We start from the raw sequence: 24,719 nt of genomic DNA on the forward strand, positions 1-24,719 counted from the left end.
CTGTGTCCCTCTCCTCCTCTCTGTCTGTGTCCCTCTCCTCTATGTCCATGTCCATCTTCTCCTCTCTGCCCGTGTCCCTCTCCTCCTCTCTATCCTAAAGCTACTCTCCTCCTCTCTGTCCTAAAGATACTCTCCTCCTCTCTGTACTAAAGCTACTATCCTCTTCTCTGTCCTAAAGCTACTCTTTTCCTCTCTGGCGGGCACTGCGTCTCCTCAGAGGTATAATGCTTTGCTTTGACTGGCAAGCAGGGGGCAGCCAAGAGAGGTTAAATGAGGCAAGTGATGTTTTATATTAACTACCAAAATAGGGAGCTGTGAGGGAAAGCCTATAGGGAGTTTCTCATCTACTCTGGCTCTGAATTTCACTTTTGGAATCTAAAAGGAACAAAAGTTTACTGGGTGGATGTTTCTGTGCCACAAAAAAATGGTGGTTATAAAGTGGATGAAGAGAGAGAATGATATAACACACACACACACACACACACACACACACACACACACACACACACACACACACACACACACACACACACACACACACACACACACACACACACACACACACACACACACACACACACACACACACACACACACACACACACACACACACACACACACACACACACACACACACTTTTTCTCTGAGAAAACTCACATCACTAGCGCCTGGATGAGTCAAATAATTTTATTGTTCCGCTGTGATTGCGCCACACAGGCCTGAGATCACACACAAGGTGCAGCACACACCATGTAGGACAACACTCATCACACAAGACAACATAGATCATCCCCATAAACACAGTAAAAAACAACAAAGAGTGCAACCAATCAGAAAACTGAGAGAATAACACAGATCTGAGGATTATTATTTGGCATGGACCGTGTTGCTTGCCAGAGCTGAGGAGTATTATTTGGCATGGACCGTGTTGCTTGCCAGAGCTGAGGAGTATTATTTAGCATGGCCCGTGTGGCTTGCCAGAACTGAGGAGTATTATTTGGCATGGACCGTGTGGCTTGCCAGTATTTGGTCCACTGGGACACAGAGAGGAGGCATTTGACACGGTCATTGTTCCATCTCAGGTAGGTAAGTCGCACACCGTGCTGCTTTGGCCAGGTTAAAGTCATGGGAGAAGTGACAGTAAAGAAGCGGAGGGTGCTGTTCCCAGGGATCAAGGAGGAACCACCTCACTGATCCTGTTCTACCGGTCTGTCCATACTCTAATCCACCCATCTCCTTGGTCATGACAGCTATGTATGAACTATTTGGCCCTGTCAACATTAGCACAGTTTCTCTCTATATAGTAGCCAACACCTCTCTATATAGTAGCCAACACCTCATAATGACGAAACAAATATTACTGCATGTACTATGTCATTCAAGTTTACATTTGTCATACATTTTGGGGATCACATGTACAGGTTATGACCTTGATAGCATTGTACAGGCTTTGTGAATGTATTGTATGATAAGTGTATCAATGAAGTAGGATTTGTACATGATAATATTTCAGAAACAATATCAACAGGTGAATACATGGTATGATATGGTCAATGATAGGGTTGTTCCATGAAATGAGGGATATTTTAAGAAGGAATTGTGCACAAATAGTTAACTTTAAAAGCCGGTTATATTAAATGAAGTGCCTTTTAATATAGACCACATGGAAAATTCAATAAATCCAATATGAATAAAGACTTGCTAAATTGCCAAAATTCTGCATTTTGACATGTCTCTCTGTGCACCCTCTGACCACTGTGCTTCTACACCTGCATTGCTTGCTTTGATTGATTGTAACTTCTAGACTTTAACCCACTTAACCCCAAGATGTATCCACATTTTCACCTTCATTGTAAAGCCCTAGTTATTTTGTTGCTTTGATAAAGTCAAGATTATTACTTATTTCATGTGATTAGTTATTCATTTTAAAGGTTTAAAAAAACCTGTCCATTTTAAGGTCAAGTCTGTTACATGAACTGAAATCTCATTTTAATATGCTAAAACTATTCATTTTAAAATATGTTTTTTTAAAGAAACATTGAACATCTAATAGTCATTGGCCATTTTCTGGTGTTTTGTGGTGGAGAACTGAGCAGGTCGAGCGTAACACGTCAACCCTGTTACCTATAGACAGACAGGCTATAAATATTTTAGAGGACCGGTGCAGTCCAAAATGTGATTTTATTTAGATTTCCACACTTTGAGGTTGGAATAATACTGTGAAACAGATGATAATGCCATTTTAGTGTAAGAACTGTTTGAAGAAAAAAACAAAAAATGAAATTTCTGCCTGTTTTGGTGGAATGGCGTTCTGGTCTGCCTGGTGACATCACCAGGCGGTAAATTTGTTAATAGACCAATAAGAAAGAGAGTTCCAAACCTCTCTGCCAATAACAGATTGTTTTACATTTTCCCCAGCCTACTCAGACCACTCCCAGACAGTCCTAGCAAAATTCTTGCTTGAGAAATTGTTCTTTGCTAAGAAGCTATTTTTGTTTTCTTGTTGACCATTTTAATTTAAAACTATCACATTAAGGTACTTCACTGTTACCCAGAAATGATTTGATATTGAGATTAAAAACAGCAGCATTGGACGTTAACAAAAAAATATAATTGTGAAGCTTGCATTCAATTGCCCGTCTCTGTTGCACACAACAAGCTTCCATTCCCTCTGTCACAAGGGGAGTTATGGCTGATCTAAGATGAAGTCGTCAACACTGTTACTTTATTTAGCACTTAATTAATAGGCCTTACTATAGTCATTTTCTTTTACCTCTTGAGATGGGAAAACATGTTTTTTATTAAGTTGAACATTGACCGAATGTGAAAATGAGGTGAAATAAAATTCTAAAATGTAGTTACACTACTCAAAAGGCCTCTAATTAGTGGAACCACCCAATAACTTTGTGAATATAAAAAGGCAAAAGCAGGATACAAAGGAAGATGCTGTTTACAATCAACGCTATTGGTTCGTCTTTCCCACAGAGAGAATTTACAGTACTGTACAATTTAAAATAAAACATGGTAAACATTTTTAAAAAGTAAACAAAAGTAAACATTTTAAAATCTCTATACCATTGCATTGCTTTTGGAGTATAAGCAATCGAGTCAAAGGTTTGGTTGTGTTCCTGAGAGACTCTTGTGGCCTGCATGCCTGTCCCCAGTGGCTGAGGCCCCAGGCTGCCCCAGGATGTCCAGCAATGTCCAGTGGGGCCTGGGTGGGGATGGAATGAGGGACAGGGGGTGGGCCTGGTGGTCTGGTCCTGTCCTGTGGATTACCTGAGTGAGGGGCTGGCAACGAGACGCAGGTGGCTGGGTTTGGTGGGGATGGAGGGTTTGTTGCCGTGGGGGCGAGGGGTCTGTGTGGAGGGGGTGGGGCATGTCACACTGAAGGTCTTCATGAGCTGAGCCACCCGGCCACGCCCTGTACAGGTGTCCCCGCCCCCATCAGACACCACATCCTCAGACATGGTCCTGCGAGAGGCTGCCATCACACAGATATCTGGGAGAGGGAGACAGAGACAGAAAGAGAGAGGAAGAATAAAAAATTTAAAATGAAGAAAGAGAGAAAGAAAGAGACAGAGAGAAAGAGACAGACAGAGAGAAAGAGAGAAAGAGAGAAAGAGAGAGAGAGAGAGAGAGAAAGAGAGAGAGAGAGAGAAAGAGAGAGAGAGAAAGAGAGAGAAAGAGAGAGACAGACAGAGAGGGGGGAGACAGACAGACACAGACAGACAGCCAGACAGCCAGCCAGACAGACAGACAGGGGGGAGACAGAGAAGGAAAGAGACAGAAAAAGAGAGACAGAGACAGAGAAAAAAAGAGAGACAGAAAAAGAGAGAGAGAGACAGATGAACGGTTAGAGGTGTCTTGCATCAACTAATAGAGCTGAAGCGGACTATGGTTACTACGTCTTGGTGTGTTGGTTACTATGTCTTGGTGTGTTGGTTACTATGTCTTGGTGTGTTGGTTACTATGTCTTGGTTACCATGTCTTGGTTACCATGTCTTGGTGTCTTGGTTACTATGTCTTGATGTGTTGGTTACTATGTCTTGGTTACTATGTCTTGGTTACCATGTATTGGTTACCATGTCTTGGTTACTATGTCTTGGTGTGTTGGTTACTACGTCTTGGTGTGTTGGTTACTATGTCTTGGTTACTATGTCTTGGTGTGTTGGTTACTACGTCTTGGTGTGTTGGTTACTATGTCTTTGTTACTATGTCTTGGTTACCATGTCTTGGTGTCTTGGTTACTATGTCTTGGTGTGTTGGTTACTATGTCTTGGTTACTATGTCTTGGTTACTATGTCTTGGTGTCTTGGTTACTATGTCTTGGTGTGTTGGTTACTATGTCTTGGTGTGTTGGTTACTATGTCTTGGTTACTATGTCTTGGTTACCATGTCTTGGTGTCTTGGTTACTATGTCTTGGTGTGTTGGTTACTATGTCTTGGTGTGTTGGTTACTATGTCTTGGTGTGTTGGTTACTATGTCTTGGTGTGTTGGTTACTATGTCTTGGTTACTATGTCTTGGTGTGTTGGTTACTACGTCTTGGTGTGTTGGTTACTACATCTTGGTGTCTTGGTTACTATGTCTTGGTGTGTTGGTTACTAAATCTTGGTGTGTTGGTTACTACGTCTTGGTGTGTTGGTTACTACGTCTTGGTGTGTTGGTTACTACGTCTTGGTGTGTTGGTTACTACGTCTTGGTGTGTTGGTTACTACGTCTTGGTTACTACGTCTTGGTGTGATGGTTACTACGTCTTGATTACTATGTCTTGGTGTGTTGATTACTATGTCTTGGTGTGTTGGTTACTATGTCTTGGTGTGTTGGTTACTATGTCTTGGTTACTATGTCTTGGTGTGTTGTTTACTATGTCTTGGTGTGTTGGTTACTATGTCTTGGTTACTATGTCTTGGTGTGTTGTTTACTATGTCTTGGTGTGTTGGTTACTATGTCTTGGTGTGTTGGTTACTATGTATTGGTGTGTTGGTTACTATGTCTTGGTGTGTTGGTTACTATGTCTTGGTTACTATGTCTTGGTGTGTTGTTTACTATGTCTTGGTGTGTTGGTTACTACATCTTGGTGTGTTGGTTACTATGTCTTGGTGTGTTGGTTACTACGTCTTGGTGTGTTGGTTACTATGTCTTGGTGTGTTGGTTACTATGTCTTGGTGTGTTGGTTACTATGTCTTGGTGTGTTGGTTACTATGTCTTGGTGTGTTGGTTACTATGTCTTGATTACTATGTCTTGGTGTGCTGATTACTATGTCTTGGTGTGTTGGTTACTATGTCTTGGTGTGTTGGTTACTATGTCTTGGTTGCTATGTCTTGGTGTGTTGGTTACTATGTCTTGGTGTGCTGATTACTATGTCTTGGTGTGTTGGTTACTACGTCTTGGTGTGTAGGTTATTACGTCTTGGTGTGTAGGTTACTACGTCTTGGTGTGTTGGTTACTACGTCTTGGTGTGTTGGTTACTACGTCTTGGTGTGTTGGTTACTATGTCTTGGTGTGTTGGTTACTATGTCTTGGTGTGTTGGTTGCTACGTCTTGGTGTGTTGGTTACTACGTCTTGGTGTGTTGGTTGCTACGTCTTGGTGTGTTGGTTGCTACGTCTTGGTGTGTTGGTTACCATGTCTTGGTGTGTTGGTTACCATGTCTTGGTGTGTTGGTTACTATGTCTTGTTGTGTTGGTTACTACGTCTTGGTGTGTTGGTTAATATGTCTTGGTGTGTTGGTTACTACGTCTTGGTGTGTTGGTTACTATGTCTTGGTGTGTTGGTTACTATGTCTTGGTGTGTTGGTTGCTACGTCTTGGTGTGTTGGTTACTACGTCTTGGTGTGTTGGTTGCTACGTCTTGGTGTGTTGGTTGCTACGTCTTGGTGTGTTGGTTACCATGTCTTGGTGTGTTGGTTACCATGTCTTGGTGTGTTGGTTACTATGTCTTGTTGTGTTGGTTACTACGTCTTGGTGTGTTGGTTAATATGTCTTGGTGTGTTGGTTGCTATGTCTTGGTGTGTTGGTTACTATGTCTTGGTGTGTTGGTTACTATGTCTTGGTGTGTTGGTTACTATGTCTTGGTGTGTTGGTTACTATGTCTTGGTGTGTTGCAAAGCCTCCCTGTAACTGGGAATGCTAATGATATAAGTCTGAATATTCACAGAATATTGTCCCTGATTCCATCTCCTCACCTATTATTCACAGAATATTGTCCCCGATTCCATCTCCTCACCTATTATTCACAGAATATTGTCCCTGATTCCATCTACTCACCTATTATTCACAGAATATTGTTCCTGATTCCATCTCCTCACCTATTATTCACAGAATATTGTCCCTGATTCCATCTCCTCACCTATTATTCACAGAATATTCTCCCTGATTCCATCTCCTCACCTATTATTCACAGAATATTCTCCCTGATTCCATCTCCTCACCTATTATTCACAGAATATTCTCCCTGATTCCATCTCCACCTATTTCTGTGTTTTCCCTTTCTCCTGTTCTCTCTACCCCTCTTCCTCCCACTTTTCCTGCTCTCCCTTTCTCTCCAACTCGTTCTTCCTGGGCTGTGGTCTGCCAAACTGGAGGCCATCCTCAGAGGAAGTGGAGCAGGGACGCAGCTGGGTGTAGTGTGTGTGTTTGTGAGAGAGAGGCCACAGTGTTTGTGAGGGAGTTTAATTGAGGGATGGCGGGATGGGAGCGGAGGAACAGAGGAGAGGAGGAGGGCTACAGGGACAACGATGGAGAGCAGACAGACACCACAAGGCTTGAGGAGCAGAGTATTTTTAGCGCCGTCCCCGGGGAACACAGATGTGCACACACACACACTCACGCATATACACACACACACACGTTCATTTTACAACACATATAGATTGGTCAGACACATGGTCGCTCACACCACATTCTCTCAAACACACGCATAACCACACACACACAGACTCAGTCACGCATGCGCCCATCTCTGACTAACCCCACCCCATAAAAGTCAGACACACGTGTAGAAGTTCTGTATGCAGCCCAGGACAGCCAGTCAGTTCTACGGCCAGAGAAGATTTGAAGTGAACACTTGATAGAGGTGTGGCATGAAAGAGAGAGGCCTAAACTAGCTTTAAAGGTTTTCCTTTTCGTTTGTTGTTTTTTCTCCTTTCCTTCTACTGCCCTCTCTCACTCCCCCCCCCCCTCAGCCTTCCTCTGCCGCCCTCCCTTCCTCTGCGACTCTCCCTCTCTCCCTCAGCCCCCTGACCCGCGGTTCCTGTGTTAATGTCCTCTCGCCGCGCTGCGTGGGCCTGCTTCTGATTGTCTCGCTGTGTTGTGTGGTCGCCACGGAAACCCTGGATAGGCTCCAGCAATTGAGGCGGACACACATACACGCACGCACACACACACAGGCACAGAGTAACACACACATTCATGGTCAGAGGCTTTTTTGCGCTTGGGGTTTTGGTATTGGTTCTGAGTGGAATGCTTAATGCAAGGAGTACATGTATAGTATATGTGTGTGTGTGTGTGTGTGTGTGTGTGTGTGTGTGTGTGTGTGTGTGTGTGTGTGTATGTGCGCTTGCACGTTTTTGACAGTACCAGTGTTCAATGTGTTGAATTTTTAAATTTTTAAATTTATATTTTTATCCCTCTGTGTAAATATCCATGTGAGCAAGGTTAACCTGATACCTCTCTGGAGGTAGAAATTAGACGCCAGACTAACCTGTCTTAACAAACCAAAAACTACCCAAACCCAGGCCGAATATTCTGCCTGAAACCCAAAGCCAAACATCAAGCCGATGAACTCTCAGCTCTGTCAACGCAAACGGAGCGGAAAAAAGCAGTCCGCTCCGCGGGTTAACTAACTGTGCAGCCATTTGTAGAAAACCTTGGCAACACCTGATCACAGTTGCATGACTTTCCTTCTGCTCTCAAGCCACTGGTCAATACAACGGTGACTGTGTCTGTCTCACTGAGACAGGTCGCTGCCACTCTTCACACCCCAGCCCACCCCAACCAATACAAAGAGTAGGAGGAGAAGGGGGGCTGCATTGTCACCCATCAGCACCAACATATAAGCAGGCCTATCTCTTTAAATACCTCCTCCTTTCTGGCAGGGAGGGAAGGGGTAGAAGTGGGGCACAGGGTAGAATTCCGGAGCGGCTCGTCTGTGCAATGAGCCAGGCCGCGTGGAGGGTGAGGGTGGGTGGGTGGGTGGGTGGGGGGGGGGGGGTGTACGGCATGGCGCTGTGTGGAGGCTGGGGGCCCCATAACTTCTCAGCTCCGGGCAAACGTCACCCAGGGCCAGTCGCCCAGGGCCAGAGTCGGGAAGTAGCATTGGAATGTGTGTCCTCCCCTCTGAAGGTGAAGAGAGGAGAGGAAAGCCGAGGGAGAAGAGCACACAAACACACACTCCACGAGCCAGCAGCTGCAGGAGACTGATACACTCGCATGCACGCGTATAAACAATCCTCACTACCTCAAACCCCCACCATTGACGGGCATGACTCTAGGTCAATATACACACATTAACACACTCATATCTTATATATCAACACATATTAAACCCCCAAATAAAACCTGTGGAAACACATATAGTGTACACATAAAATATGGGCACCTACATGTACAGCATTTGACATTTTAGTCATTTAGCAGACGCTCTTATCAAGACTGACTTACAATTAGTGCATTCATCTGAAGATAGCTAGGTGGGACAACCACATATCACAGTCATAGTAAATCAAATCAAATCAAATCAAATTTTATTAGTCACATACACATGGTTAGCAGATGTTAATGCGAGTGTAGCGAAATGCTTGTGCTTCTAGTTCCGACAATGCAGTAATAACCAACAAGTAATCTAACCTAACAATTCCACAACTACTACCTTATACACACACAAGTGTAAAGGGATAAAGAATATGTACATAAAGATATATGAATGAGTGGTGGTACAGAACGGCATAGGCAAGATGCAGTAGATGGTATAGAGTACGGTATATACATATGAGATGAGTACTGTAGGGTATGTAAACATAAAGTGGCATAGTTTAAAGTGGCTAGTGGTACATGTATTACATAAAGATGGCAAGATGCAGTAGATGATATAGAGTACAGTATATACATATGAGATGGGTAATGTAGGGTATGTAAACATTATATTAAGTGGCATTGTTTAAAGTGGCTAGTGGTACATTTTTACATAATTTCCATCAATTCCCATTTTTAAAGTGGCTGGAGTTGAGTCAGTATGTTGGCAGCGGCCGCTAAATGTTAGTGGTGGCTGTTTAACAGTCTGATGGCCTTGAGATAGAAGCTGTTTTTCAGTCTCTCGGTCCCTGCTTTGATGCACCTGTACTGACCTCGCCTTCTGGATGATAGCGGGGTGAACAGGCAGTGGCTTGGGTGGTTGTTGTCCTTGATGATCTTTATGGCCTTCCTGTGACATCGGGTGGTGTAGGTGTCCTGGAGGGCAGGTAGTTTGCCCCCGGTGATGCGTTCTGCAGACCTCACTACCCTCTGGAGAGCCTTACGGTTGTGGGCGGAGCAGTTGCCGTACCAGGCGGTGATACAGCCCGACAGGATGCTCTCGATTGTGCATCTGTAGAAGTTTGTGAGTGCTTTTGGTGACAAGCCGAATTTCTTCAGCCTCCTGAGGTTGAAGAGGCGCTGCTGCGCCTTCTTCACGACGCTGTCTGTGTGGGTGGACCAATTCAGTTTGTCCGTGATGTGTACACCGAGGAACTTAAAACTTTCCACCTTCTCCACTACTGACCCGTCGATGTGGATAGGGGGGTGCTCCCTCTGCTGTTTCCTGAAGTCCACAATCATCTCCTTTGTTTTGTTGACGTTGAGTGTGAGGTTATTTTCCTGACACCACACTCCGAGGGCCCTCACCTCCTCCCTGTAGGCCGTCTCGTCGTTGTTGGTAATCAAGCCTACCACTGTAGTGTCATCCGCAAACTTGATGATTGAGTTGGAGGCGTGCATGGCCACGCAGTCGTGGGTGAACAGGGAGTACAGGAGAGGGCTCAGAACGCACCCTTGTGGGGCCCCAGTGTTGAGGATCAGCGGGGTGGAGATGTTGTTACCTACCCTCACCACCTGGGGGCGGCCCGTCAGGAAGTCCAGGACCCAGTTGCACAGGGCGGGGTCGAGACCCAGGGTCTCGAGCTTGATGACGAGTTTGGAGGGTACTATGGTGTTAAATGCTGAGCTGTAATCAATGAACAGCATTCTCACATGGGTATTCCTCTTGTCCAGATGGGTTAGGGCAGTGTGCAGTGTGGTTGCGATTGCGTCGTCTGTGGACCTATTGGGTCGGTAAGCAAATTGGAGTGGGTCTAGGGTGTCCGGTAGGGTGGAGGTGATATGGTCCTTGACTAGTCTCTCAAAGCACTTCATGATGACGGAAGTGAGTGCTACGGGGCGGTAGTCGTTTAGCTCAGTTACCTTAGCTTTCTTGGGAACAGGAACAATGGTGGCCCTCTTGAAGCATGTGGGAACAGCAGACTGGGATAAGGATTGATTGAATATGTCCGTAAACACACCAGCCAGCTGGTCTGCGCATGCTCTGAGGACGCGGCTGTGAATGCCGTCTGGGCCTGCAGCCTTGCGAGGGTTAACACGTTTAAATGTTTTACTCACCTCGGCTGCAGTGAAGGAGAGCCCGCAGGTTTTGGTAGGGGGCCGTGTCAGTGGCACTGTATTGTCCTCAAAGCGGGCAAAAAAGTTGTTTAGCCTGTCTGGGAGCAAGACATCCTGGTCCGCGACGGGGCTGGTTTTCTTTTTGTAATCCGTGATTGACTGTAGACCCTGCCACATACCTCTTGTGTCTGAGCTGTTGAATTGCGACTCGATTTTGTCTCTGTACTGGGACTTAGCCTGTTTGATTGCCTTGCGGAGAGAATAGCTACACTGTTTGTATTCGGTCATGCTTCCGGTCACCTTGCCCTGGTTAAAAGCAGTGGTTCGCGCTTTCAGTTTCACGCGAATGCTGCCGTCAATCCACGGTTTCTGGTTTGGGAATGTTTTAATCGTTGCTGTGGGTACGACATCGTCAATGCACTTCCTAATGAACTCGCTCACCGAATCAGCATATTCGTCAATATTGTTGTTGGACGCAATGCGGAACATATTCCAATCCGCGTGATCGAAGCAGTCTTGAAGCGTGGAATCAGATTGGTCGGACCAGCGTTGAACAGACGTGAGCGCGGGAGCTTGTTGTTTTAGTTTCTGTTTGTAGGCTGGAATCAACAAAATGGAGTCGTGGTCAGCTTTTCCGAAAGGTGGACGGGGGAGGGCCTTATATGCGTCGCGGAAATTAGTATAACAATGATCTAGGGTTTTTCCAGCCCTGGTAGCACAATCGATATGCTGATAGAATTTAGGGAGTTTTGTTTTTAGATTAGCCTTGTTAAAATCCCCAGCTACGATGAATGCAGCCTCAGGGTGTGTGGTTTCCAGTTTACAAAGAGTCAGATAAAGTTCGTTCAGGGCCATCGATGTGTCTGCTTGGGGGGGAATATATACGACTGTGATTATGATTGACGAGAATTCCCTTGGTAGATAATGCGGTCGACATTTTATTGTGAGGAGTTCTAGATCAGGTGAACAGAATGACTTGAGTTCCTGTGTGTTGTTATGATGATCACACCACGTCTCGTTAATCATAAGGCATACCCCCCCGCCCCTCTTCTTACCAGAAAGATGTTTGTTTCTGTCGGCGCGATGCATGAAGAAACCAGCTGGCTGCACCGACTCCGTTAGCGTCTCTTGAGTTAGCCATGTTTCCGTGAAGCAGAGCACGTTGCAATCCCTGATGTCTCTCTGGAATGCTACCCGTGCTCGGATTTCATCAACCTTCTTGTCAAGAGACTGGACATTGGCGAGTAGTATGCTAGGGAGTGGAGCGCGATGTGCCCGTCTCCGAAGCCTGGCCAGGAGACCGCCTCGTTTGCCCCTTTTACGGCGTCGCACAGGGTCGCCGGCTGGGATCAGATCCATTGTATTGGGTGGAAGGCAAAACACTGGATCCGTTTCGGGAAAGTCATATTCCTGGTAGGAACGATGATGAGTTGACGTTAATCGTATATTCAGTAGTTCCTCCCGACTGTATGTAATGAAACCTAAGATTACCTGGGGTACCGATGTAAGAAATAACACATAAAAAAACAAAATACTGCATATTTTCCAAGGAACGCGAAGCGAGGCGGCCATCTCGTTTCGGCGCCGGATGTTGCGGCACGGTCTTCCATATACAACCCCAAATAAACACAGCATGTACACACAGACTAAACCATATGTCCTGGGAAATGTTCTTGTTACTTATTACCGCATGCTAATCGCATTAGCCTTCGTTAGCTCAACAGTCCCGTGGAAGGGACAACGATCCCGAAGATGTTTTAACCTGATCGAACATCTCTGGAGAGACCTGAAAATAGCTGTGCAGCGACGCTCCCCATCCAACCTGACAGAGCTTGAGAGGATCTGCACAGAAGAATGTGAGAAACTCCCCAAATATAGCTGTGCCAAACTTGTAGCGTCATACCCAAGAAGGCTCGAAGCTGAAATTGCTTCCAAAGGTGCCTCAACAAAGTACTGAGTAAAGGGTCTGAATACTTATGTAAATGTGGTATTAAAGTTACTAAAAACCTGTTTTTAGGGCAAAAAATATTTTGTCCATTTTAGAATAAGGCTGTAACATAACAAAATCGAGAAAGTCAAGGGGTCTTTCCAAATGCCATATAGATGTACTGTACTTAGCGCAGGCAAAAGTACAGTACACCGAAGACATCACTTCACTGTGAAAGAGGCTTTATCTATGTTGGTTGGTGATACGGATTCACACACAAGTGAAATAAGTAAACAACAGATATATGTTTGGTGTTGTCAATGTTTGATGCTGTAACACTTGGGGAATAGCTCACAGATTAGCAGGTCCTGTCATGATTACTTGCTTGGTACATGCAAGCACATCAGCGGTGGAGTTAGAAGGATTGTTCTCTGTCTCAGGGAAATAGTTGTAGTGTTTAGCTGTATATATGCAGCTAACTGGTTGGTTGTTTAGTCTTGTTAATACTGATGTCATTCCTATGGAAATGGCCCAGGCTTCTTGCTATAGCTAGTTAGTTAACTAGTCAGTCTGTCAGGCAAGAACAAGTTGTGTGTAGCAGCAAATTTGGCGAGAGCTCATGTTTTCTTCTTGTTTGACAGCTTAGCTGTCGTGTTAGGGTAGTAGAGGCCCGTGCAGTGTAGCTCATATGATGAGTTGGATATTTGTTTACATAGCCAGCTAATAAGTTACTTGTTTTGTCCTGTTTCTACCGATGCAATTAATCTGTCCCAGCTTCGTAACTAATCAGCTTACATTGGCAAACTCTTTAGTTAGTCTGTCAGGCAAGAAAGCAAGAGCAAGAGCAAGAGCAAGAGCAAGAGCAAGAGCAAGAGCAAGAGCAAGAGCAAGAGCAAGAGCAAGAGCAAGAGCAAGAGCAAGAGCAAGAGACAGAGACAGAGACAGAGACAGAGACAGAAAGTGTGTGTAATTGGGAGGCGTGTAACTATCACACAATTTATTATGGAAACCACTCATTAGGAAGAGAGTATGTGTATGGTTGACAAAAAGAAAGAGAGGAAGGAAGAGAGATAGTGAGAGGGAGAGAGCTAGTGAGAGGGAGAGAGAGAGATATAGTGAGAGGGAGAGACAGTGAGAGGGAGAGACAGTGAGAGAGACAGTGAGAGAGAGAATGTTCCTGCCTACAATTGTATCCTATGTGTTGCTCCTCTCCTTTCCCTCTGTTACTCTAGGTCAGTGAAAGAAAAGGAAGTGATGTGGAGAATCAGGGCTCAGCAGCAAAAGGCAGAGAAGAAAAGGAGTTAGAGATGATTGGAGGGATAGAGATGTGGAGTGAGGAGGGAGGAGTGGAGTGAGAGGAGACTGGAGGGAGAGAGAAAGAGGAGGGAGAAGAGAGAGAGAGTTTTAGTTTACTTTAGTTTATTCATTCGACCATTTAAAAAAACAAGCACACATAAAACTTAAAAGCCATACATGCACATGAATAAAATCATCGAGGATAACACACAATAAAGTCTGGGACTTATCCATTGTGGTCCTCTTGAGACAAGATGGCTATACAAGATCGAACACAGTACGGCAGTGAAATAATAAAACAAAAACATAAACGATGAACATCTATCTCATCATTCCAGTTACATCATAGGGGTTATTCATATGGGCACAGAGGACATCAAACATATTTTTACTTTATTTTTTAAAGCTGTCCAGAGAGGACGTTGTTTTTATAGGCAGAGGTAACTCATTCCATTCTGAGGCTCCAGTATACAAGAAAGTACCTTTCCCAGCATTACTCCTGAACCTGTATAAGCACACATCAGCAACACCTGATCTGGTGCTGTGATTGTGTGCATCCCTAACACGAGGAAAGTAATCACTTAAATATCTGGGCGCAGGACCATAAATACTCCTGTAAACCAAACCTAGTCTAATCTGGGACACCCTAGCCTCAACAGGCAGCCAGTTTCTGAAAGCAGCTCCTGCCTATGTGAGTACGTGGACTCACCCTTCAATACTACCCTGATCAACTTATTTTGGGCTATCTTGAGCTTCCCCTTCATAAGTTTAGATAAGCCCCCAAACCAGGAAGTACTAGCATAGTCAAAAGAGAGGATGAAGCAGAGTGAGAGAAGAGGGAGAGCACACCCGACAGGGGAGCCTATGTTTCCATGGCTTGTGTCTGCCCTAAGTCCCATCATTCACCCTTGTACCACACACCCTGGGCCTAAAGTGACAATGGCAGGGGTTTTGGGGTTGTTTTTAAAAGTGGTAGGAACTTATACCTTTTCCAGAGCTTGTAATGGATTACACCAAGTAAAGGGACGGGGTTGACCATCTTGACCAACTGAGGAGCTATTACAATGTTGGACGCACAGGCAGAAAATGGTGGAAGTGTGTGTTTTGGTGGATGCTCAACATTGTCATCATAAATGTGTACATTGTGTGGGGGACCCTGCAGATGCCCCTTCCCAAGACTGTGGCAACAGAGCGTGTGGACCAAGTTTTAACTCATTTGAAAGCAGGTGAAGTTTGAAGGGTGCAAGAGAGGGTGTGTGGTGTGCATCCGGAGTGGACGCAGGGAAAGGGTGGGAGATGTGTAGAAACCTCCTTTGGGTGCTCGACATGTTCTGTGCCCTTTTGCAGGATGGGGCCGTGCTTCCAGAAGTTCCATGACATGTTGTAGGCTAAATGCAAACACTAAAGTGACAGTGTGAAATAGGAATTTGTCTTACAAATCTTTTGTCTCTGAACAGTTGTGTTTTGTATATTCTCGATCTGTCTCTATCTAATACTTGTTGCATTCACTGAATTGTCAAAGTAGGCTACTATTTCTAGATTTTATGTCAGGCCTGATAATTTTTAAATAGTCTCTGAATAGTTGTTTACATTTTTACAGAAGTAAGAATCGTTGTCCGTCAAATAGCATACAATGTGTGGGACTAGAAATACTTTCTGAATATTGTCCTCTCATCACATTTTGGATACTTGTATTTATATGTATATAATAATATATTATACTTCGTACATTTTAAGTGAGTAATTTAGTGAAATTTACTACAATTTAAATACTTTTTGTTAAGTTTTAATAGTTTTTCTCAGTGTCTTCACACAACGGAAGACACAATGCGGGTTATTCCTGTTGACATGTATGTGGTGTTATATTAAAAAAGAGATTGTGCTCTTTAAAACTATGTTAGCTCAAGAACAAATTACTATTGCAAGTTATTTTGGGTTTGAAATGTGTGAGAAAATTTGCTTTATATTTGAAAATTCTCAGTTATATGCAGCAGCATTCTACAATTATATTGGGTTTTAAAAGGTTATTAAGAACAGTATCTGGCAGGATTCAATAGCTGGAATTGTTAGAGTTACCCTTTCCCCTTTCTCTACGATTGTCATTCTAATGGATTCCATAAAGAACAAAACCCTGTCCTCAAATATTTACATCAAAAGATGCAAAGTTATGGGCAAAGACAAGCCAACATCAAATTAAATATTTTTCTTGATCAAATAACATGGAAAACAACCACTTTATGTGCAGTAATAATTTACCATCCTTACAAACCACTTAGTGCCTTGCAAAAGTATTCACCCCCTTGGCATTTTTCCTATTTTGTTGCATTACAATCTGTAATTTAAATTGATTTTTAATTGGATTTCATGTAATGGACATACACAAAAAAGCAAAGGGGGTGAAGTGAAATGAAAAAATAGTGTTTCATAAAATTCTAAAAAAGAATAAGGAAAAGTGGTGGGTGCATATGTATTCACCCCCTCTGCTATGAAGCCCCTAAATAAGATCTGGTGCAGCCAATTACCTTCAGAAGTCACATCATTAGTTAAATAAAGTCCACCTGTGTGCAATCTAAGTGTCACATGATCTCAGTATATATACACCTGTTCTGAAAGGCCCCCAAGTCTGCAACACCACTAAGCAATCGGCACCACCAAGCAAGCAGCACCACGAAGACCAAGGAGCTCTCCAAACAGGTCAGGGACAAAGTTCTGGAGAAGTACAGATCAGGGTTGGGTTATAAAAAAATATCTGAAACTTTGAACAGTCCACCCAGCACAATTAAATCCATTAGAATATGGTACCACAACAAACCTGCCAAGAGAGGGCCGCCCACCAAAACTCACAGACCAGGCAAGGAGGGCATTAATCAGAGAGGCAACAAAGAGACCAAAGATAACCCTGAAGGAGCTGCAAAGCTCCCCAGCGGAGATTGGAGTATCTGTCCATAGGACTACTTTAAGCCGTACACTCCACAGAGCTGGGCTTTACGGAAGAGTGTCCAGGAAAAACGTTTGGTGTTCGCCAAAAGGCATGTGGGAGACTCCCCCAAACATATGGAAGAAGGTACTCTGGTCAGATGAGATAAACATGTAGCTATTTGGCCATCAAGCAAAATGCTATGTCTGGCGCAAATCCAACACCGCTCATCACTCCGAGAACACCATCCCCACAGTGAAGCATGGTGGTGGCAGCATCTGTAAATGTACATTGCTGTATTGTACATAGGCTGGTCATCTAGGTTGATACCTAGATGTACCATCACCATAAAGAAAAACAATGCACAACACAGTAACTGAGTACATTGAGACATCAAGTGGTTTGTGATGATGTAGCCCAGTTGGTAGAGCATGGTGCTTCGCAATGCTAGGGTTGTGGGTTCAATTCCCACAGGGGACCAGTAAAATAAAGTATAAAAAATGTATGCAAACTTCTGTAAGTTGCTCTGGATAAGTGTCTACTAAATTGGAAAAGGAATGAATAGACCATTTCAGTTTTTTTATGTTCCCCAGCAAGAATGGAACTCAAACAGAAGGCGGAATTAACAAAGAGCTGGGGTTGGCCTGCCATACTACTAAGATGGCCTGCCATACTACTATCGTGAGCCAACCTCAGTATCTCTAGTTGGAGCGTAACCGGAACGACAATTTGAGATACACTGGGCCAATCGTCTTGGCCAGAAGTGGCGCGAGAACACCATCTCTGTCAAACTAACCCACACAAACTTTATCAAACACCTCCTCTGGACGCATCTCAGCAAAAACAGGGGAGAGGGAAACATCTTTAAACTGTTCCGCAATCAGCTGCATCCTAGACATCGAAGTTTCCACTTTAGGGACCCTCTCTTCCTTCAGCGGTACTACAAACTCACACATCTTTCGGGTTTCCAAAGGAGAGGTCAACCCAGGTTTAGCAAAATCAGGATCGCCCATAAACGTCTCAGACAGCTCGACCATGGTGAGATTGCTGACATCCTCCTCAACACTAGACTTGATCCTGGCGACTTTCTTAGGCAAAGCACGTGTAACAGCACGTGTTGGGAACACTCTAGGGTACTTTTCTGATAACCTAATTCCTCTTCTCTGGGTTCCTTACAAAACGACAGGATTATGCACGACCTTCCCTCTAGCCAAATTGTTTCCCAAAATGAATGAGACCCCCTTCATCGGTAGGCTAGGCTTCAACGGAACCAGAAAAAAGATCAGACTTGAGTTCTATATTATACAAAGGAACTTCCATGCAACTTATCTCCATGCTTGTACTAACACACTGTAGCCAGTTGCTGAAGTGTCAGACAAAGGCAAAACACCCTCCAAAATGAAGGATTCTCACTGGCTGCTTAACACCATCGCCACTCTGCAGAGACACAAACCCGTTTGAAACAAAGGGTTCATCTGATCTAAAATCTTGTTTAGGAGATACACTGCTCCCAACCAGAGACTTAATGGGCTGGAGTGCTCCCACAAGAAGAAACTGCTTTTTCTCTCTCATTTTTTGGCTTCAACTTAGGACACAGAGACAATGTGTCCTTTCTCATGGTAGTAATGACTAACTGGCGGATACGAAAACTCAGTTTTCTGACGATCTTTATCTTTGGGCACTATAGAAATGGACTGAAACCTTGCAGTAGGAGGTGACTTCTCTGGATTTATTTTTGCGTAGGGATAACTAATGGAAGTTTTGTATGTAAAGGTAGTTTGAACACTAACTAATCTGCAAGAACTGCAGCTTTCTCAAGAGTGAGATCCTTGTGCTCATAAATGTAGGTTTCGACCCTTTCTTGAAGGGAATTTCTTAACTGCTTGAGAATTATGAGTGTCTTTAAATCCTCAAGGTCCATGACCTCTTGAGAACCACACCACCGATCAAAAAGCCATGCTTGTTCCCTTCAAATTCAACATGCTCTGTGATTGTCTTTTGTAATTTACAGAACTGTTGTCTGAATGCCTCTGGGACCAACTCGTAAGCCCGAAGGATAGCCTGAAGGATAGTAGCTTTAACAGTGTCATAATCGGAACTCTGGTCAAGAGATAAAGCGCCGCACACTTTCTGAGTTTTTTTTCACAAGAACACTTCGGAGGAGCAGTGACCAAATATCTCCCAGACATTTTAGGGATGTGGCAATTCGCTCAAACAGAGTAAAATAGACATCCACCTCTTTTCCATTGAAAGGCAGTACAAGCCGGCTGTTCCGACCAAGATCAAACTCTGTTACGGGTGCAGGATGGCCTGACCGTGACTTGGAGTGTTTCCAGATCTACAGTGCATTCGGAAAGTATTCAGACCCCTTGACTGTTTCCACATTTTGCTACGTTACAGCCTTGTTCTAAAATTGATTAAAAAAAGTATAATAATCTAGCGTCATACACAAGACTCAAGGCTGTAATCGCTGCCAAAGGTGCTTCAGCAAAGTACATAGTACAGGGTCTTGAATTCTTATGTAAATAAGGTATTTCTGTTTTATATTTTTAATAAATTAGCAAACATTTCTAAACCTGCTTTTGCTTTGTCATTATGGGGTATTGTGTGTAGATTGATGAGGAAAAAAGTAATTTAATCAATTTTAGAATAAGGCTGTAACGTAACAAAATGTATAAAAGTCAAGTGGCCTGAATACTTTCCGAAGGCACTGTATCTCTTGTAGGCGAATGGCATGCTCACGTTCCTGATGTCTTTCCCTGTGCTCAGGCCCATTTATTTTGCTTCAATTTTGCCTTTAGTTCTACCTCTCTCAGTGGCACGTCTATGGGGTGTACTCTACCACCCGTAGGACCCTTTTCATCAACCTCCCTCTCCGGAAGGATTTCCTCCTCCACCAAAGCAGTACCAATCAACTCTTTGACTACTGTGTTTGGATCGCCAGGTGCCACCTTGATGTAATAATGCTTTGAAATGACACGCAGATTCGCCTTTGTACATTTAGCTAGCATCTCCCATGTAGTGCTTTCCACAAATGCTTCCAACTTAAAGTCCATGGCTTTAATTTTAAGCCTGTATGTTCATGCAGCTTAAAAAAGGATTTCACCAATCGTATAACCCATTTGGGTGGATGTCAGTAACAGAAACTCTACCACAAAAGTGTATTTTGAACACAAATATCTGGGCACAGCAGAGCTTCATAGTAGGTGATTAGAGCAACTACCATACTCATGGGAAACTATATCTGACAGTTGTGGCTGCTTTGCGTGATGTATTGCTGTTTCTACCATCTTGCCTTTGTGCTGTTGTCTGTGCCCAATAATGTTTGTACCATGTTTTGTGCTGCTAACATGTTGTGTTGCTACCATGTTGTTGTCATGTGTTGCTGCCATGCTATGTTGTTGTCTTAGGTCTCTCTTTATATAGTGTTGTGGTGTGTGTTTCGTCCAATATATTTATTTGTAATCTCAGCCCCTGTTCCCGCAGGAGGCCTTTTGCCTTTTGTCTGCTGCTGGAAAAACATGTATTATGGCTTTACACCCCCTGCTATACTGTGGATAAAGAGTTACCCGTCTACCAGAACACAGAGGGTGTTCTTAAATGGAAGACTCTCCAACATAATCCAGGTAGAATCAGGAATTCCCCAGGGCAGCTGTCTAGGCCCCTTACTTTTTTCAATCTTTACTAACGACATGCCACTCTGTCTTTGAGTAAAGCCAGTGTGTCTTTGTATGCGGATGACTCAACCCTATACACGTCAGCTACCACAGTGACTGAAATGACTGCAACACTTAACAAAGAGCTGCAGTTAGCACACAGCTCAGACACCCATGCATACCACACAAGACATGCCACCAGAGGTCTCTTAACAGTCTCCAAATCCAGAACAGACTATGGGAGGTACACAGTACTACATAGAGCCATGACTACATGGAACTCTATTCCACATCAGGTAACTGATGCCAGCAGTAGAATCAGATTTAAAAAACTACACCTCATGGAACAGTGGGGACTGTGAAGCAACACAAACATTAGCACAGACACATACACACGGTAACATATGCTCTCATACGTACACATGGATTTTGTGTTGTAGTTATTTGGTAGTGGAGTAGGGGCCTGAGGGCACACAGTGTGTTGTGAAATCTGTTATACAATTTTAAAAACATTACAATACATTTATAACTGCCTTTGTCCGGACCCCAGGAAGAGAAGCTGGTGCCTTGGCAGCAGTTAATGGCGATCCATAATAAATACAAAATACATAGAAATAAGTTGCTTTGCAAAGTATTTCAAGAAACTGGAAAACATATCAAGTAAGTATTTTTATACTTATATATATATAACTGTTTTGTACAGATAATTATTAAATCAAATTTTTATAGTCACTTGCGCCGAGTACAACAGGTAGACCTTACAGTGAAAATCTTACTTACAAGCCCCTAACCAACAGTGCAGTTCCAAAGAAATGCGGATAAGAATAAGAGATGAAAGTAACAAGTAATTAAAGAGCAGCAGTAAAAACAAATATGTATACAGGGGGGTGCCGGTACAGAGTCAATGTGCATGTATCGGTTGGTTGAGGTAGTATGTACAGTTGTAGTCGGAAGTTTACATACACTTAGGTTGGAGTCAATAATATTCGTTTTTCAACCCCTCCACAAATTTCTTGTTAACAAACTATAGTTTTGGCAAGTCAGTTAGGACATCTATTGTGTGCATGACACAAATAATGTTTCCAACAATTGTTTACAGCCAGATTATTTCACTTCTATTTCACTGTATCACAATTCCAGTGGGTCAGAAGTTTACATACACTAAGTTGACTGTGCCTTTAAACAGCTTGGAAAGTTCCAGAAAATGATGTCATGGCTTTAGAAGCTTCTGATAGGCTAATTGACATAATTTGAGTCAATTGGAGGTGTACCTGTGGATGTATTTCAAGGCATACCTTCAAACTCAGTGCCTCTTTGCTTGACATCATGGGAAAATCAAAAGAAATCAGCCAAGACCTCAGAAGAAACAAATTGTAGACCTCCACAATTCCGATTCAATTTCCAAATGCCTGAAGGTACCATGTTCATCTGTACAAACAATAGTACGCAAGTATGAACACCATGGGACAAACAGCCGTCATACCGCTCAGGAAGGAGAAGCGTTCTGTCTCCTAGAGATGAACGTACTTTGGTGCGAAAACTGAAAATCAATCCCAGAACAACAGCAAAGGACATTGTGAAGATGCTGGAGGAAACAGGTACAAAATGATCTACATCCCCAGTAAAATGAGTCCTATATCGATATAACCTGAAAGGTTGCTTAGCAAGGAAGAAGCCACTGCTCCAAAACCGCAATAAAAAACCCAGACTACGGTTAGCAACTGCACATGGGGACAAAGATCGTACTTTTTGGAGAAATTACCTTTGGTCTGATGAAACAAAAATAGAACTGTTTGGCCATAATGACCATCGTTATGTTTGGAGGAAAAAGGGGGAGGCTTGCAAGCCGAAGAACACCATCCCAACCGTGAAGCACAGGGGTGGCAGCATCATGTTGTGGGGGTGCTTTGCTGAAGGAGGGACTGGTGCACTTAACAAAATAGATGGCATCATGAGGCAGGAAAGTTATGTGGAGATATTGAAGCAACATCTCAAGACATCAGTCAGGAAGTTAAAGCTTGGTCGCAAATGGGTCTTCCAAATGGACAATGACCCCAAACATACTTCCAAAGTTGTGGCAAAATGGCTTAAGGACAACAAAGTCAAGGTATTGGAGTGGCCATGATAAAGCCCTGACCTCAATCCTATAGAAAATGTGTGGACAGAACTGAGAAAGTGTGTGCGAGCAAGGAGGCCTACAAACCTGACTCAGTTACACCAGCTCTGTCAGGATGAGTGGGCCAAAATTCACCAAACTTACTGTGGGAAGCTTGTGGAAGTCTACACGAAATGTTTGACCCAAGTTAAACAATTTATAGGCAATGCACCCAATTACTAATTGAGTGTGTGTAAACTTCTGACCCACTGGGAATGCGATGAAAGAAATAAAAGCTGAAATAAATCCCTCACTCTACTATTATTCTGACATTTCACATTCTTAAAAAAAGTGGTGATCCTAACTGACCTAAGACAGGGTATTTTTACTAGGATTAAATGTCAGGAATTGTGAAAAACTTAGTTTAAATGTATTTGGCTAAGGTGTATGTAAACTTCTGACTTCAGCTGTAAATCTAGGTAGAGTTATTAAAGTGACTATGCATAGATGACAAGAGAGAGTGGTGTGGAGAGGGGGGGCAATGCAAATAGTCTGTGCAGCCATTTGACTAGATGTTCAGGAGTCTTATGGCTTGGGGGTAGAAGCTGTTTAGAAGCCTCTTGGACCTAGACTTGGCGCTCCAGTACCGCTTGCTGTGTGGTAGCAGAGAGAACAGTCTAAGACTAGGGTGGCAGGAGTCTTTGACAATTTTTAGGACCTTCCTCTGACACCGCCTGGTATAGAGGTCCTGGATGGCAGGAAGCTCGAATGGCCCCAGTGATGTTCTGGGCCATTCGCACTACCCTCTGTAGTGCCTTGTGGTCGGAGGCCGAGCAGTTGCCATACCAGGCAGTGATGCAACCAGTCAGGATGCTCTCGATGGTGCAGCTGTAGAACCTTCTGAGGACCCATGCCAAATATTTTCATTCTCCTGAGGGGGAATAGGATTTGTCGTGCACGCTTCACAACTGTCTTTGTGTGCTTGGACCATGTTAGTTTGTTGGTGATGTGAACACCAAGGAACTTGAAGCTCTCAATCTGCTCCACTGCAGCCCCGTCGCTGAGAATGGATGCATGCTCAGTCCTCTTTTTCCTGTAGTCCACAATCATCTCCTTTGTCTTGATCACGTTGAGGGAGAGGTTGTTGTCCTGGCACCACACGGCCAGGTCTCTGACCTCCTCCCTATAGGCTGTCTCGTTGTTGTCGGTGATCAGGCCTACCACTGTTGTGTCATTGGCAAATTTAATGATGTTGTTGGAGTCGTGCCTGGCCGTGCAGTCATGAGTGAACAGAGAGTACTGGAGGGGGCTGAGCACGCACCCCTGAGGGGCCACTGTGTTGAGGATCAGCGTGGCGGATATGTTGTTACCTACCCTTACCACCTGGGGGCGGCCCGTCAGGAAGTTCAGGATCCAGTTGCAGAGGGAGGTGTTTAGTCCCAGGGTCCTTAGCTTATTGATGAGCTTTGAGGGCACTATGGTATTGAACGCTGAGCTGTAGTCAATGAATAGCATTTTCACATAAGTGTTCCTTTTGTCCAGGTGTGAAAGGGCAGTGTGGAGTGCAATAGAGATTGAATCATCTGTGGATCTGTTGGGGCGGTATGCAGATTGGAGTGGGTCTAAGGTTTCTGGGGAAATGGTGTTGATGTGGCCCATGACCAGCCTTTCAAAGCACTTCATGGCGAGCCATACTCAATTTACAAATGCTGGTAAGTACTGAATTACCTGAATTACAGGTACCTCAGCCAAGACAAATAAACACAATCATTCACCTCGTTGTAAGGTTAGTATATATCCAGCCGGGGGAGACTATAGAGGCTGACTTTTGTTCCTACTAACTCCGGTGGAGGACTGGCTGCAGTGTGATCAGTCTTCCACTGGGTGGTGCTGGTCTAGCTCCCCTGTCTGTCGGTCTGGTTTGTGAACTGGGCCAGGGATGCGGGCAGCTTATCAAAACCACCAGCCTTTTCCTGATCAGCTAGAGAAACATGGTCCAAACACTGCTAATTAGACTGACACTAAACTCACTCCTAATATTTGACAGTTAGGGAAAACTAGACAACCTAAGATACTGGGGATTTCTATGGAAAAGGGGAGGCCAAATGAACATAGTTAAGCTACAAGGGCAAAGCCATGAAAACTATATGTGAGGGTCAGAGACGTAAGATATCTAATCACAATCATACAAGTC

At 43.9% G+C, this 24,719-nt stretch overlaps 1 protein-coding gene across 3 annotated transcripts in view; it reads right to left on the bottom strand.

Moving 5' to 3' along the window:
• Nucleotides 1–670: 670 nt before the first annotated feature.
• Nucleotides 671–24,719, bottom strand: part of LOC139552654 (mucin-2) — a 38,731-nt gene continuing 14,682 nt past the window's right edge. For all 3 annotated transcript variants that reach the window (XM_071364584.1, XM_071364582.1, XM_071364583.1), the window contains one exon: nt 671–3,503. In XM_071364584.1, coding sequence (XP_071220685.1) covers nt 3,277–3,503 — 227 coding nt within the window. In that variant the 3' untranslated portion in view covers nt 671–3,276. The remainder of the gene's footprint in view (nt 3,504–24,719) is intronic.

The sequence above is a fragment of the Salvelinus alpinus genome, chromosome 24, assembly GCF_045679555.1.
Source record: "Salvelinus alpinus chromosome 24, SLU_Salpinus.1, whole genome shotgun sequence".
Lineage (NCBI taxonomy): Eukaryota > Metazoa > Chordata > Actinopteri > Salmoniformes > Salmonidae > Salvelinus > Salvelinus alpinus.